We start from the raw sequence: 16,944 nt of genomic DNA on the forward strand, positions 1-16,944 counted from the left end.
GGCGAAAATTCGCAAATAAAAGCGTTGACTGTGCGAGCGCGAACAATCGCGCGAGTGAAAAAGAGAGAAGCAGTGAAAGATCGATAAAAGTGATAACAAAAAAAAATACGCGTCGCTGTTTCTCGCTCGACGCGCGACAATGGCCGCTGTGTGCGCGCTGCTTCCTATCCGCGACGCGACACCACTCGGACAATGAGGGAGCTCACTAACAACCTCCACGCCAGGTATAACAATGCCTTCAGCGCGCATACAGATAAGAACTCCCGACCTGCCCTCGTTCTCGTTTTCCGTTTGTCATTTTTCCCCCTTTATCTTCCGCTCTGCCTCGGTTGTCGATGTACCGCGGTGATGCATCCTCGCTTTGCAAATACTTTTTCTAAAGTTGTCATAAGCCTCGGACGGCAAACAAACGTCGGCTGGCTTCTGCGCGTTGGACTGAAATTGTCATAGACTAAAATATAATGTGCCAGACAATTATTAGAATCAAAGGATTCACGGTGAGAGTATAGCATTGTATCTTCAAGGAGCTACGCGCTCGAACAGGGGATTTCAATGTGAGCAACCAGCATATAAGCCTTTTGGCGACTAACACTTAAATCAAACGTCGCGCGTAGTCCTTGTCGACGCGAGCAGCTAACAAGTTAGTCTAATGGTGTAATGCTCCTTTCTCTTTTCTTCGCTTTTTTTAAAAGCCGCTCGCGTAATTACGAATAAAGTCGTTCGTTTGCGCGCACAACAAGGAGTCGCGCGGTTTCTCTCTCTCTCTCTCTCTCTCTCTCTCTCTCTCTCTCTCTCTTTCTTTTCTCTGTGCGCTTGTGTTTCGAGTGTAAAACTTTCTCGCATGTATGCGAGCGTCGCCTCATAAGAATTAACGTTTCTTAAGGCATTTTTCTTGCAAATTACATGAGAAAAAGCCGTTTAACTGCACCTCTTTTAATTACGGCTGTTTCTTAATCACTCTCAATCCTTGCCATTTTTTTTACTTCTCGGCGAGCTTTTAAGCATGAAAAAAAGCTTTCACTCTTGATTTTATTGCAGTTTAGTCCGCGAGCTTTTTATTTTATTCAAAGGTTGAAAAATGCTTTAAATTTTCCACGGATATTCAAATGTTTCATCCGAATGTCATCAATACACGTTAACGCCGGAAAAACGTGCTGGAGTCGGTTTCAAAGTCACCCCAGTTGTACTACGTTTCTATATGCAGAAAGATCGATATAACGTAGGAAGCGGTAAATCACATTTTTCAACTATTTGACACTTCGAAGCTACAAATATTCCCAAGAGGATGTCTCACGAACGGCAGATGAAAAAAAAAAAAATACCCCGATAGAGAAAAAAAGAAATGAATATATGGACGAGACATTTATACAAAATACAGAAAAGCGCCAATTACGCACGAGGTCAACTGTATAATGAAAAGGGAACGAAGAAGTAAGTAAAGAAGCAAAACAGACAGAAAAAAAAAACATAGATAGAGCCGACAGAGGGGGGAGGGAGGATTGGGAATCACAGAGAGCAAGAGAAAAAGAGACACCGCGGAGGAAAATTCAGAAAGGGATTCAGCAGCAGCAGCAACAGCAGCAGCGGCGGCGGCAGCGGGGCGGGGGAAAAGAGTTGATGAGAGGGGCTGCGCAATTTGAGCGAGTAGCATCAGTCGACGGATTTAACGAGGTTAGTTGCAATTACATGCGTTAGTACGATACGATGGGGCAGCAGCAGCAGCGGCAATGGTGAAAAGGGGGCTCGAAAAAGACCATAAGCATCCCTTCTCTACGCATTTTCCACGGGGCGAGCGCTTCGTGGCAACCAAGTACTAGCCAATGAGTTAATTGACGAAGAAGGCCCGTGTAGATAGTGGATTTAAACGCCCGATTGAAAAATTACATAATCACATCTCTCTCCCAAGTTCAGTCAACTCTGGACTTTTAATAATTTGTCGATACGCTGGTTCCGAAATCAACAACAACTGCAGTAATCACCGACAATTTCGATCAAAAGGAGGCAAAGATTGTCGCAAGGTCCAACCACTCTCTCCTAGCACAAGCTCGCAAATTTGCAGAAGCCGGTAGCAGCGAAGGCAAACGGGGGGGGGGGGGGGGGGGGTGATCAAGTGACGGAAGAAATACGAAAAGAAGAAGAGAGAGAATTTGTCGGCCGGCGCCCGAAAGTTCGAACGCCGGCGCGCGCGCGCGCGCGCTGTAGCGAGTGATCAAGCACGCTTTGAGCATCGAAGCCGCGGCTCCTCGTGTCTGTCTCGCTCGCTTGGTCGTTCGCGCGGTGCGCGTTGCGCGCGCGGCGGCAGCAGCTACGGCGTGAGACGCGCGTGCGCGCCGATAATTCTTTGATCGCTCGGCGAGATGTGCGCACCACTCGTGCCGCTCGCGCCTGATAAAGCCGATCTTGTCGTTTATCGCGCTCCGACGCCGGGAAAAGTGCGAGAGTGGCGGCGCTCGTTCAGCACCGAAGCCGACAAACGAGCCGCGCGCGGCGGCGGCTGAAAAATCGACGCGAGACTGAGAGAGAGAGAGCGATTGCCGCGGCGTGCAAAGGGCAGGCGCTCGCACGCCGCGTAGCGCGAATCGCTTGCTCTCTGGCGCAGGCAGGCAGCGCGAGCATCGCCGAGATTCAGCGCTTGCGCGCGTCTACGCACGCCTTTTCTTCGGGCACTGTCTCTGACGAACTTTACAGACTGACGTCGCGCTAATTTCGACGGACAGTTGCGCCTTCGTTAAGACACCCCGTGTACGAGATGACGGATCGTTCTTACGTACTCATTACATTGTGCTAATTTGTTTGGCTGAAGCGCGGCGACTTGCCTAACCAATTTCACGTATTATTACTGCGCATCCCCGATCTTTTTCCCGACGACGGCCGTAACGAGTTGTCAAAGCCAAAAGAACTGCTCTCATAACTGTGCGCATATAGATTTGCTTTGTATAGGCACACACGTAGACGGGCGTAGACTAACGAACGGACGCGCATCGGTTTACACATAACGAAAAACGAGGAGTTTCGGCTTTGAAACGTAAAATCGCAGAGAGAGAAAGAGAGAGATATTCATCCGCGGGTGCACGTTTGATACAATGCGCACTGTGCGTCCGATTTGAATTGGTTGCGTAAAACAAGTAAGCCAAGAGAGAAAAAGAGAGGTAGACCGTATTGATGCGCTGGTGGAATATATGACGTGTGTCTGTCACACTTGCGCGATACAGCGCGACGAGAGAGGAACGGACGATGATTATACTTGGTGATCCCTTGACAAATTGACAAACCCGCGCGCGTATCATCTCCATTTCTGCATGCTCCCGTCTGTCGCTTTGAGCCTGTGCCCAGTGTGGTATTTGTTTGCCCGGCCAGAGGGAGAGAATCCATCGCGATGAGCGTCCGCCCACAATACACCGCTAATTCCCATAAAGCACACATACGCGCGGCGTCGGCCAGCCAGGTCGGCAGACAGACAGACGAACGGACGGACAGACGGACAGACGGACGGACAGAGAGTGAGGCCGCGCACGCAAATGGACAAACGGGCGGACTGCTCCCCTTTGTACTCCGCGCTTTGGATTCGCGGGATCGTTTTCTCTCTCCCTCTCTCTCCCTCTCTCTCTCTCTCTCTCTCTCTCTCTCTCTCTCTCTCGGGCGCTCCCCCGCGCCCCGTGCGCGCCTGTACGGGAGGGAATAATAACGACGAGGCGCTCGCTCGACCCGAAACGCGTATTCGCTGATCCGCACTCAAAACAGATTTGCAGTCTATCATACGTGGGCGTTTTTGTTAGCGCGCTCGACTCTGTTTTCCGCGAGCGCCGGGCGTTGTTTGCGCCCGGCCCGCGGGATATCCGAATTTCGAGGGCATTTTTATAACGTTGACGCGCGCGGCATTGATTGCGCACGAGCCCCGTGCTATTTGTTCGCGCTCAGCCGCACCAACTTTCACATGTTGCCTCGCCGTTATTTTCTTTTTATTTTTTCTTGCGCATTGTAGCGCTTTCGGCCAAATATACGCGCGCGCGTACAGTTGGCAATCGCCGCTGCCCCATTTATTTTCGCATTCGCGTTTTGCAAATATTCATGCAATACGGCGACGAGGCAATTTACTCTCCATTCGCTAAATGACGTATGGATTTGCCTGATCTCTTTTACAACAACTGTCAATAACAATAACGAGCTCGATACGAAAACATTTACTATGCGGAACGCGAGAAGCAGGTAAATATTTGCCGTGATGCGGGTGAATAGAGGTAGCGTCTGAATAAGACGAATAAAGCTAATTATCGCAGCAGAAAACCGTAGAAAAATGAAATGCCAGTGCGCAAACGAGTATAGATAACGCAAGAGTGGCTGTTAGTGTTAATATGGGCGCGTCGCGAGCGCGCGATATGGAATTGAAACTCGGGAATATTGTGTCGGGGCGTGACGGCTAGGAGCAGCAGCGGCGTAACAACGGCATAGGCGAGGCGATGCGAGGATGGTCGATCGATGGCGACAAGGAAAATGCGAGCGGCGCTGCGGGCCGGCGAGAAGGACGTCGTATTCGCCGCGGTGGTAGTGCGCGGCACACCTGCGTGCAGCGCGTACATAACAGGTGAAAAGGTGGGAGGAGAGGCGAGGGGAAGGGGAGAGCAAGAAAACACAGCGAGAGAGAGAGAGAGAGAGAGAGAGAGAGAGAGGGAGATCCCCACTCGAGGAGAGGCGAGTTGAGCGACGCAGCGCCAAGCCCTCTGCGCTCGCTGGCAGCCCGAGAGGAGGAGAAAAACGAGACCGCCCCCCTCGTTCCTCCTGCGACACGCGCCACTCTCCCCGTTTCGCGCGCTTTCTTGCCTTCTCGGCGCGGCTCGCCGATTTTCCTCCTCGGGCTTTCCGTCGGCGCGACTCGCTCCCTCGCCACGCGCCAACGATCGCGGCTCCGGCTCGCGCGCTACTCCCGACCAGCTCTTTCGCGCCGCTTACCCACTCTGCCGCGGCGTTCGCGCGCGCAGCTTTGTGCCGCTTAGCTGCATTGTGCAAGCCTCGGCTCGAGAAAGCGCCGCGTGGACTTGCTACTGCAAACCTCTGTTCCCCTCGCCGACGCCGATAAAATGGCGAACGCGAAATTCGCTCGCCGCCGTCGCAAGCGGCCTGCGCCGCCATTGCCACCACGGCCTTTCGAGCGTTTGCAGCTCTGCGTCGTTACGAAAACCGAATGCCATTGTTCTCGGCGTCCATCCGTCTTTTTTTCAAGTCGACCGTAAACCACGACCACTTTATTGACTCCAGTTTACCCTGACATCCGTCAAGCTCGGTGCGTTGCAAACTGGAATTTCTTTGGCCGTCGTGGAAAGGTCGCGTTTTAAAAGGTGCTAGGCAGCTATTTACGTCCGCTGGCACGAAAAAAAACTGCTTCAATAGCGACATAATGCAAACGATTCTTCAAACAAACACGTCCGAGACGCAAGATGTCTTTATAAGAATATCAATTACCAGTTTTTTGCGGACCATGGCATTCGAGACGACAATTCAAAAATAAGAAATGATTGCACAATTCTCAATGTTTCGTGGCTGTTTCATTTGCAAAATTATACTACGCCTTGTTCATTTTAATTCTTGCTATTTTTGCATACGTGTTGTTTTTTTTCCTCTTTCGACCACTCGTACCACATTGCAAAGTATATACGTGCATTATTGAAAATTGCAGTTGAACGTTTTTTTTTCTGCTCTCTTGGCGTGCCAACAACTCTTGATTTCACATACAATACGTATACACTTTGGCTTTGAAAGCACACAAGGTACACAACATGCGACCACGCGTTGCATGTTTGATTTGACGCGATGCCGAAGCGTGTCACGCAGCGTCGCGCGGATGCTAGCACATGCGAAGAGATATACCGGTGAAAAGTGGCTTTCGAGATACGGATTAGAAGCCGACAGCGAATCCCGCATTGCCGTGACGGTTTTCTCGATAGTCGTTAAAAACGAGCTTCCCAACAATTTTCCAGCGTGCAAGGCGTGCATTGCAAACAGATGGACGTTTCATCTGCGATCCAAACGTTACGCATGCGAGAGAGATGAGGTCATCGTTGAGGAATGTCTCGATCGCAGTAAGTAATAATCGCTTGGAAGCGATGGAGATTGGCGTGCTACGGAATCGCGTGGAGAAAACAAGGGAGCAGCCTAGCCGGCTCCGTTTTCTCGCGATATAATTCTGCGCGTACGCGCAGTCCATCGCGCGCGCGCAGCGCAGCGCACATCGGATGGAGAATGGAGCGGCCCGGCGCATTAGCAGACATGCGAGCGCGTGCAGATAATACATCGCGTCATTAGCCCGCTGTTGGCTCCCGGCAATCCTTTCCTTCCGATCGCACCGCAGCTCCTTATTACGCCTATTCTCTTTCCCTGCCGAGCATTATCAGCCAGTGCGCAGCCTGCAACGGACTCCTTCTTCCCCGAATGAGCTCGATGCTGACTTTCTTCGGAAATTCCTTGGCCCGTGAGAAGCGTTCGGCCTGCAACGGCTTGGCGGCTTGGCGGTATGCGCCGGTCTCCGTTCTTCTTTCGGCCGACCTCCTCGACTGCGCTCCTGGCCAGCGGACGCGCGCCGCGCAACGCGAAAGCTCGCGATTGTCGCGCGACAAACAAGTCGCCCGTGCGAGAGCTTGCGACGAGATTGCAAATGCGCGCAACAACGAGGGCACAGACGGCAAACCCATCCCAGAATAAGCAGAGAGAGAGAGAGAGAGAGAGGATTATAACGAATTAATATGCGCAGCTCTGGCGCGCGTTTGGTCCAAAATGGACTGATACAATTCTAAGCCGCGCGAGATTGTGCACACAGGCGCGTGCACACAGACGCACACGCGGACACAGAGGCCGAGTTGGAACAGGCTCGCGGATCAATAAATCTAGAAACGTATATTTAGTTATCTTGGATCTTCTCTCTCTCTCTCTCTCTCTCTCTCTCTCTCTCTCTCTCTCTCTCTCTCTCTCACACTCACTCATACACACACGCGCGCGTACACTCGTATTCGTGTTATGTGTTATCTCACCGGTATTATACGATCGGCTGTGATATTTCAATCGGACACATGTAAACCAGCCTGAACCGGAGACTTTCTTCCTTCCGCAACATCCGATTGGCCTACCCCTCATTATATACTCGCGTTCACCTGTTTATAGCCCTTACCGTGCTCCTTCTCCTTATTTTTCTTTTTCCGACTGTTATGACGCGACGCGTACTATTTTACAGACTCAACGTCAACTCGATTTTTATCTTGGCTAGATACACAAACTACTATAAATTTCATTCAGTTTTACGGAGACCATGTTGGCTTGGATTTGGCTTGCATTATTTTGAAGCCGAACTTATTTTCGATTGTAACATTTGATCCCATCAAGGCGCATACGTATGCATTTGTAGCAAATAGTCTTGAGAAACATCTAGACAAACGATAGGTTGTCGCTCATCAACCGTGACGGTAGCGCGCCAACGCGAAGAGTCTGAATGCAAGTGAATGTGACCAACGTACCTTGGAGGGATCCTGCTGCAGTTGTACCAGTTGATCTCTAAGGTATTGCAGCTGGACGATCATCTCGGTGAGCCTGCGCTCCTTCTCGACGATACTCTCACCCGCGAGTGCCCGTTGCAGCGCTGCTGCCGCCCCGTCAGGCTGACTTGGCGCCTCGCTGCTCGCCACTCGGCCTGATCCCGTCGGCGACGGTACCACGCTGTTCGCCACGCTACTGCTACTACTGCAAGGAACGACAACAAAATCAATGTTATTGATTTGATCGCACCAAGCAAATGATCGCCTGTGCAAAAGTTGGAAGACAGGCGAGGGTTCGTTATCTTAGTAAAATCCGTTAAAAATTGTAGTGGTTCGATTGTCGTTTTAAACTTAAAAATTACTTGGGTTTACCAAGCATAAATATGTACATTTTTAATTGCAGCATTTTAAAAATTTATATTCTAGAGCATGCTTCTATGCGCGGATGAAAACCAACAGCGTTAAAATACTTATGCGAAAATTATTTGAGCAAAGCAATTAATAAAAAGGCCGCTTTTGGCCGGGATTACATTCAAACATTCATTTTGAAATAAAATGATGCTGACGTCGGCTGCCTATGCGCTCGCAATAAATTAAAAGCTCGCTTACTCACGCGCCATCCTTTTAAAATATTCAGCACGAAGCACTCGGAAGGTAAATTTCGAAAAATGGAATAATTGATCGCATGAAACAGAGAGAAGAAGCGAAAAAAACTGGAAGAGAGAGAGAGAGGGAATTGGAGGAATGTACTTTGTAAAAAAAACAAAAACAAAAAGACAGCATCGAGGGGTTCATTGAAAGAAGCGTTTTATCCAGCACAATAAGATAGTCGGTGACAGTACAGGTGGGCGCCTACAAGAAAAAGGAAGGCGAGAGAGAGAGAGCGAAGTATAAGCAGCGCACTCGATGGCCGAGCTTGCGGTGTGCCGAGTGAATAATAGATAGGGTAGCGGGTGCTGGCAATCTGTGGCTGCTGTTTGCGCGGCTGATGACACGCGGCCGCTGGATAGGCGAGGGCCGAGGGCGCGGGGGCCGGCCGCGGGCTCTCTTTTAGAAAGCGGAGCACGAATAAGTGATGCGCTCGGCCCCATTGTGCTGGCGGTAGACTCCATCTTCGCTCTCCTCTCTTTTTCATGCGTCGCCGGAGAGTAAGAGCCGACGCGCAAGAGGCGCGACGCGCGCGCAAGGCTAGCAAGTCCTTCGCAGTCGGCTTGCCCGCGCGCTCGTGCTGCTGGCAAGCCCCGATCTAGGCCAGTGTGCGTTCCGTGCCGCCGCATCAGCTGCGCGGCATTCAGTCTCTTTCGCGAGAGGTGCATCAACAGCGAGCCTTGCGAAACTCGTACTCTCTCTCTCTCTCTCTCTCTCTCTCGCTGACGTGCGTCACTTTGACGAGTTTGGAAGTGCCGCCGGTGGCGCCTGCTACCTCCTTAGCCCACTCCGCGCCATCTCTTTTGCAGCCTAGCCACTTGCCAAACGCCAAGTCTGGCGGACTGCTCGTCTTTGCCGGATGTGATTTTCTCGCCTCGATACGCGACGATCGCGCAACGCCGCCGAACAACCGACAATTGTCGGCGGCAGAGCCCCGCGGTAATCCCCGAGTGTAAAGCCCGCCGACGCGAGAAGAAAGTAGGCCAAGCCCGCGCGGCCGCGCAACACTGGCTGCTGTCTTTTGCCGCGAGCATTAGGGAAAAATCATCTGGCTTACACGTATTGTACGGCGTGCCATTCAGCAGCCGTATAATAGACTGGGGCAAGCGAGATAAGCGTCGCCAGCGAGTTTCGTTCGTGTGGCTCGTCTGTTATTATTACCGCGCCGAGGCCCGAAAGCCAAGGGGACTTACACTTTCCGACGTACGGAACGAACTGAGACAAATTGCCGTTTGTCGTCGTCGCACCGCGAGAGGAGCTCTAATGCGATTCTAGAAGCGTGACGGCTTGCCGCCTCATTGCTGGCATTCGTGTCCTGAGCGCCGCGCGTGAAATCTGGACTTTTTTGGAAGCTAGTTAGAGCTCGGCGCGTAATTGAAGTGGCCGTTTAAAAGGAAGCAACGCGCATCGTCTTCCACAGATACTCGACGCACTCGAATGAGCACAGAGGCTGCTATACATTGTGCATACGCCGGCTTGTCCGTCACTTTTTATGATCTTGCCGCGGACTGATAATGCCGCGCGTACTATTCCAAAGCTACCGACACAACTCGCGCATACGTTACAGTCGTACGGTAAACAAGGAAAAGCCCAAGATCATTCGATAAACTCATCTGCCTTTCCGTTTTTCGAATATTACTTGGACGAGCTCGTTAAAAAGGCCGAGTATACTTAGAGCCAATTGTCAGCGCGCGTTATCTTTGTTCGGATTGACAGTGACAGCAGATCGTGCTTTGTTAGAAAATATCCAGGCAGCTGAACGATCGGAGCCAGCCGGAACAAAAGTTCGAGAAGCGAGGCGGGGAGGCGGGAGGCGGGAGGCGCGAGCAGCAGCACTATTCTCGGATTTCAAGAGTGCAGCCAGAAAGCAGCATCGAACATCGCACGCCGTTAATCAAAATGGCCTCAATCGAGGCGAGAAGCCGCCGAGGGGTAAAGCATTGTTGTCGGTACGAACGCTCGGCGCCAGCGGCTCTGTAGTGCAGCGGGCGCGCGCGGCTCTCGTGGCCGTAACGCTTGCCAAGCGCGCTGCGCGTGTCAAAATTCGTTTTATCAGCGAGCCACTCGCCGCTCGCCGCTCGCCGCTCGCCGCTCGCGATGATGAGTTTATATCGAAGAGTAATGGATCAATTAAATCTCGGCGAATTTTATTTATGTCGCTGGCAAATGCTGCACCTCCGCTCGAGCTCACTGCCAGCTGCGCGCTTCTCTCGACCTGCGACGACTCCTCGCAGAGCAGTTTCGTTCCGACCGGCACCAAGAGAACCAGTTATCATTTGTAGATTCACTCGAACAATCAACAGCTGCTTTTCCCGACATCGAGCGCGTAAAAATAATCTCTCTCTGGCTGGCCCAAATATTATACACTCCGGCGCCCGATAAACAGAGACCGCTGCGCTCGTACGACGCGCACGGAGACTGTTTGAACATCATTGTTGGCCTAAGACACTCTTTCGATTCAAGTATATTTTAGGAGCGACTATCGCCTCTCGGACGAACGATAGCGCGTCAGAACGAAACTGCCCAATTGCTTATCGTCTACCATACGCCGGACTCTGCGCACTTTTTATCGTGCCCGCGATAAAATCGCCCGTCTCGATTCCTGCTGCTTCTTTTCTTGGCAATTCCAAAATCGACGGGCCTTCCTCTTTCGCCGATTTCGTAGACGAATCGCGCCACTCGGTATCTGCCGTTGCTTTTCGAAGAGTTCGCCGGACATTGCACTTAAACCTACTTTGGAGACGCGTAAAAAAGGCTTAGGACCGTTGTCAGAGCTGCGGCTTGACGGACTGCCGAACGGCGCAGGTAAACATTGTCGTTGTTCGATCGATCGAAAAGCTGTGAGCTGCGTGTGCACAGTACCTGTGGGTGTTGTGACTGGTGGGTGTGGACGAGCGTGGGGGCGTCCGCCTGCAGTTGGGCTCGTCGACGGAGAGGGCGCCGCTGCTGGCCTTGCCGGTGAGCCTCTTGAGGACGTCGTCCATGGAGCGCTTGCCCGCCGCGTTCACGGCGTTGCCGTTGTTGTTGTTGTTGTTCTGCGTGACGGTGTTGTTGTTGTGGTGGTGCGGGTAGTAGGGATGGTCGGGCGGCAGGCTGGCCGGCGGCGAACCGCACTCGGACGAGCTCTGGGCCTCGTGGGTCGCGGGCGAGGAGCTCGTCCGGTGGCGGTGGCGATGGTGGAGGTGCAGGTGGTGCTGGTAGCCGGGCGCCAGGTTGCTGCCGTCGGTGGCACTCCCAGCCACGGCCGCACCCAACAGAAGTTGCAGCTTCGGTCGCTTGGGCGAGTTGGGCGAGGGCGACGAGCAGGTCTCGGGCTCGCTCGTCGTCACGGGGGACGAGCAGCCGGACGAGTAGTGCCCCGCCGCCGACTTAGCCCGGGTGGCTGCCAATGACTCCTCGAGCTCGCTCACGCTCGAGTGGTTCGCCAGCGAGTCGTCTGCGCAGTGGTTGCTGCTGCCGCCGGCGTTGCCCGGGTTCGGCTCACCGATCGCTTCCTCCTCCTCTTCGGCGCTCGCCACTGACACCTGCTGCTGTTGCTGCTGCTGCTGCTGCTGCTGCTGCTGCTGCTGCTGCTGCTGCTGCTGCTGCTGCTGCTGCTGCTGTTGACCGCCCCCGCCCTCCGATAGCTTCGTTGGTGGCGACTTCCTCTTAGAGGACATTCTTAGCCTGCAACAATAGCAAAACACACGGTTTCTATTATCGAGCTGTGAAAGCGGCATGGCAATTTGTTTGGGGGGAGGGAGAGGGGAATTGATGTGCACGCGCGCCCGTCAAACTGTAGGCTGGTAGGAGACGACGCAGCTCGTTCCTTGCGCAGTCGTTAACGAAGAGACGAGCTTCTAAAATACACCAGCCAGCGACACATCTGCCACCGTCGTCGCCACTGCGGAGCCGATAATTTGTTCGGGCGACCGGCCTTTTGCTTATTCTATCAATTTCCGCTCGCAAATCGCCCAAAATCTATATATCGCCGGATCAACTCGCTTGCTCGAGAGCTGGCCGCGCCTGCAGCGGATATTTTCATCGCGAGACTGCACGACTCGATCTCCCGAAGCGTTTTGGCTTTTCTGAATAATGTGCAGATAAAACAAAAGCTTTTGTCATAGCAACGCGGGATTTGATTCATGGGTTTATTACGTCGACTCATCGACTCGTGACTTCGCGATCGTAAACTTTTAATTTATTTGAAATACCTTCGTCCCTCTGCAAAACCAACATATAATTCAGTGATTATCGGGCTGTGGAATAAGACCTAATTTTAATCTCGCTTCGCAAGCATCAAGTATAACCTACGTATCGCATGGTACGTAGTCTCGATAATCTTGAAACGTACTCCCATTGTTAGTATAGCACTTATCATTGCTATTTTTAATATTTGAGAAAAAAGTCCTCCATTCGTTATCAATCCAACTTTGTCGAGTGACAGATTCGGAGATACCGGAAATAGCTAATTTTAGACACAGCGAAAAGAGTGAAACTTCGTTGTCGAAGCTGTAGCAAAATGTTAATTGGGGTAGATCAAAAAGATGAGAGCTCTTCAGCAACCGCAGCATACGTACGTATGTATCTGGCGAAAATTCACGCGGAGTAGCAACGTATGCTTCTCGCTCGGTAATGGACTATCATTACGTATGTGCGCAGACAGTTGCATTGTACGCTGAGGCATAATCGTGTACGCGAGTGCTAATGTCGACGCGTGACAGATAATGCGAGCCGTTATTTATCATTGGCGATATATACTCATATATTATGACCAGTCGCGCGACGATCCAATGCTTACATCGTACGACGTATGCCATTTCCAAGATGCTTAAGCTTCGTGACATTTCTCTTTGCAATACCTTTCCGACACGTCGATTTGCCATGCGAGTTGTGCTATTACAACGAGCAAACTGATTTATAACGATATGAAATTTCTTATTATTACGAGCTGTGTGTATGTACAAGAAATTGCGAAAAATGATGTGCACCCGTCAAGAAATTTTTTTTATGTTGAATACTTTGGTTAATCTTTAGTGGAAATTTGTACACAGATAGAACATTCTCGGTACATGATGGATGAGCATTGTCGAACCTACTAGTGTTACTTTCTGTTTAATTAATTTTTTTTTTTAACTGAAAAACTTATCTTCTGATCTTATGTATCATGTATTCAAGAGCGAAATCGTAATGTAACGCGAGAAAGAATCACATAAAATTCATAATTTTGACATTTACTCATCTGAAGAATAATTGTAAAGATAATTTGAATCGAACAGACGTTGAAAAAGAAAATGTAAGTAGGTCGCATTTTTTGCTGAGATTACTTCTAAAAATGAATCGAATGACTTTTATCGTGGTTGAAAAAGATAAGTTAAACTTGCTTCTGAAATTTGTAAATAAACGAGTAAAATGCTATACGCACGGCTTGTTATTTTTTTATTGTGATAGATATCGTTACAATGTTGCAAAGGCGATAAATGCCAATCCGGTTAGGAAAAATGTAAAAGTCAAAGCATGACCGCTTTCATGTGATATTTTCAAAGAACAATGAAATTAATATTGTAAGCACAGCAACGACAAATGGAGAGAGAGAGAGAGAGAGAGAGAGAGAGAGAGAGGATTGACCGGAGGCAACAAGTTCGCGAGTGGCACATAGGTCTCTCTCGCTCTCCCTCTCTCTTTCGTTGGATGTCTGTGTCTAAAAAGACTGAACAAAAACAGAAGGCATCGAGTGAAATATTTTTAACAGAGGCCCCAGATGTCGTTGGACGGATTTTTAAGTGCCACACGCGCGCGTTAAGCCACGTGTTGGGATTTTTCATTTTCTTTCTCTTTCTTCTTTATCTAAATTTTGCGCCCTGTAAACACAAAGGACAGGGAGGAGAGGCTTATAAAGTCGATATCTTCCTTCTGATGAATATCTCTCCGCACTTTCGTTTGATGTTCTCTGCCAAATAAATAATGTGAAAGAATCCCTCGGCCTGGTTTTGCTTGCTGGCGCAACCTGATAACGATATGCCCGAACTATGAAAATTCATTGAGAGCTTCATTGTCTGAGATAAAATAATCATTGCGTAAGTCAGCTCGAAACATGCGATTCATTGACATCTTGCCGCTCGCTGCCGCATCATACGCGAAGCCGTGATTTTGTGCCGAGTTTTTGCATACGTGTAATCGATTGCTTACGTAATTCCGACATGTGTCGTATAGAGTGTAACTGCGTAAATCGATTATTGCGTTGCTCGCCCGAGCACGCGGGAACGATCCAAGTTCATTGTCGTCAAGAATTACTTAATCCGATTCGCGCTTCAGTTTCATCGATTATACAAATATTTCAACGTTTTATCAGCCCGGCAGCAAAACAGTTTTTCCTTTGAATCGCCTCTTTTTTTTTTTATTTCTTTATTTTCATTGCCGCATTCCGCTCATTTAGCTAATTTGATATTCCTTTAGTTTGTAGGTGAGAATTTCCTGAAAAGTAAATGCTTTCTAGATACACGTGATCTGTTTGCAGTGATAAATGACCAAAGAGGTATTTTTACGAAAAATGTTTGTTTAAGCAATAAACTTTTACAATTTGTCCCGCGCTTATTACGACTATCGCAGTCGTTATGAAATGACCACGTTACGGATATTTATTAGGCTGAATGGAGCAGATACGCCGCTAATCTATTTTCTCTTAATTCTCTCTCGCTTTTGCACTTCAGTCTGCGGCTATCCGTATAAGACGGTTATCATGAAAGGTCGAATCGTCATCCCGCCGCCACACTTGCTCCACTCATATAAATTATCATTGAAAACAATGTTATGACTTTATTCGAAATTACATATGCTGTCGCCTGAAAGTGAATGGCAGGCAGGCAGTGGAACCAATTTCCGACGTTCGCTTATTAATGCCGCTTTATCGCTTTTCACAACGCTCATGCACGTATTTTATCGACGAGCGCTCGCTCAGTTTCAGAAAAAAAGCGAACACGTGGCATCGCGCGTACTTAGCAATCTTTAAAATTTTTCTTTTCATTTTCGTTCGCTGTCGCGGAAATGATGAGAAGCCTAATCCTCTTTTGTCGAAGCATAAATCTTGAAGCAGTTTACGCGCCGCTAATGAAATATTTTTTCCCGTGCGCGCGCGAGTTTCCAAGAAAGAAGTAAAACAAAACCGCACAACCGCTTTTTGGAAGCACTAAAATTGACCTGAGAGCAAGTCTCTATTGGCCTTACAATGGAAATGTGTTTTTTCGTCGGAGGGGGTGCCACCGCCGCCACATCTGTTCCGACTCAAGTGACACATCACAAGGGAGTAGGCGGCACTGCTCGCTCTTGCTCTCTCGGAACGCCAGAAGTCAGATTCCGTGAGAGCGTATCGGTTATTCCTAGACTAACATTCAGACAATACGACTACACCAAATTTCAAGAGGTTTTTCTTCTCACCATCGTTCCTTTCTCAATGGAAATCTCTTGACCCAGCCTTTCGCGCGCAAAAGCTTAACTCGCCGATTTTTTCTTCCATCTTTATTTGTAACGAGGAAGACTGTGCTCAACTTTGATCAGCCGAAGGACGGAAAAGGAAAAAACGAAGCCCGCGCGAACAAATGAGAAAGTTGGCCCGAAGTAAGAGCGGAGAGAAAAAGGAGCACGACGAGAGGGTGGAGATGCAGGGTGGCCGTTCGCTAGCTAAGCAAAGTAAGAACGAGGAACGAGATGGGCGGCGGGAGGAGGGGGGGGGTGTCGCTTGCGCACGCGGGAAGAGAGAAAGCCATATCGTTAGTATTCTTTATAGCGCGAGCGGCACAGAGAGCAGTACTCGTCGGGATGTGCTCTACATAATGGAGCTGCCTGCCTGGCTACAGCGTGCGCGCGTCTCTTTTCTTTTGAAGCAGCTCGCACTCGCTCGCGCGAGCGTACACGCTAGCGGCCGATCTCTTGTTTATGTATGAGACGCGCGCGGACCACACCCACGCCAGCAGCAGCAGCAGCAGCAGCAGCACCACCACCACCACCAGCACCAGCATTTTCCCGATGCGCGCTGGTATTCAGAGAAAGCTGACGCTAGGCGACAACTAGACAGAGCGAGAGAGAGAGAGAGAGTGAGATAGCTCCGCCGGGAGACAGACGCGCAAACTGTCAAAGCAATCTTTCGCGCAGTCTTCGTGTAGAGCGAGAATACCTTATCAGACTCTACTGTCGTCCCCGAGCTTCTCTCTTTTGGTTCTGCTTGCAAACGGGACTCGACCTCTTTTTGCCAGCTTTATTTCCCAACTCCTTTTCTACCGGAGACCAGCGGCGCGCTCGTGTCTCCGCGAGTCGATCTTTTTTCAAGCCCCCCCCCCCCTCTCTTCAAGCCGCTCTATATAGTAGCGCCAGTGGCGCGCGCTCGCCGTCCATTGCCCGTCGCAAACTTTTACTCGACAACTCGCCTCTCCGCTGGTAATTTCGTAACAGTAGCGGTGTGTACTTCTGTGCCCGATGAAATTTCGTTATCAGCAAGAGGATTGCCCGCCGACTGCTGCGAACCTTCCCCCTCTCCCCTTCTACCTGGCTGAACTATCGTAAAAATTGAACGCACCTGTGCTATACCTGCTGTTCTGTACGAACGCAACCTTATTATTCGACAAATGACGACGACGAGTGGGTGTTTCTGTTCCTTTGGATTCCTTCGACAAGTTCGTCGATCGAACAACGTGCAAGCCTGGCTCTATTGTGCATCGGATTTCAGGTAAGCAAATGCGCTCGCGAGGGGCCATTGTAGACCGGCCAACAAATAAAATCGTACTCGACAAAACAATTGGCATCGCGG

At 50.2% G+C, this 16,944-nt stretch overlaps 1 protein-coding gene across 3 annotated transcripts in view; it reads right to left on the reverse strand.

Annotated features, from left to right (window-relative positions):
- The window catches only part of LOC131663131 (transcription factor Sox-6-like), a 134,723-nt gene that overhangs the window by 14,651 nt on the left and 103,128 nt on the right, over nt 1–16,944 (reverse strand). For 2 of the 3 annotated variants that reach the window (XM_058933260.1, XM_058933258.1), the window contains 2 exons: nt 11,028–11,831; nt 7,500–7,722 (listed from right to left, as the gene is read on the reverse strand). In XM_058933260.1, the coding sequence (XP_058789243.1) occupies nt 7,500–7,722; nt 11,028–11,824 (1,020 nt within the window). In that variant the 5' untranslated portion in view covers nt 11,825–11,831. Of the gene's footprint in view, nt 1–7,499; nt 7,723–8,510; nt 8,520–11,027; nt 11,832–16,944 lie in introns of all 3 variants that reach the window. The other variant, XM_058933259.1, reaches the window with a different exon arrangement.

This window comes from Phymastichus coffea, unplaced genomic scaffold (assembly GCF_024137745.1).
Source record: "Phymastichus coffea isolate CEN01 unplaced genomic scaffold, Cenicafe_Pcof_1.1 PCOF00031, whole genome shotgun sequence".
NCBI lineage: Eukaryota > Metazoa > Arthropoda > Insecta > Hymenoptera > Eulophidae > Phymastichus > Phymastichus coffea.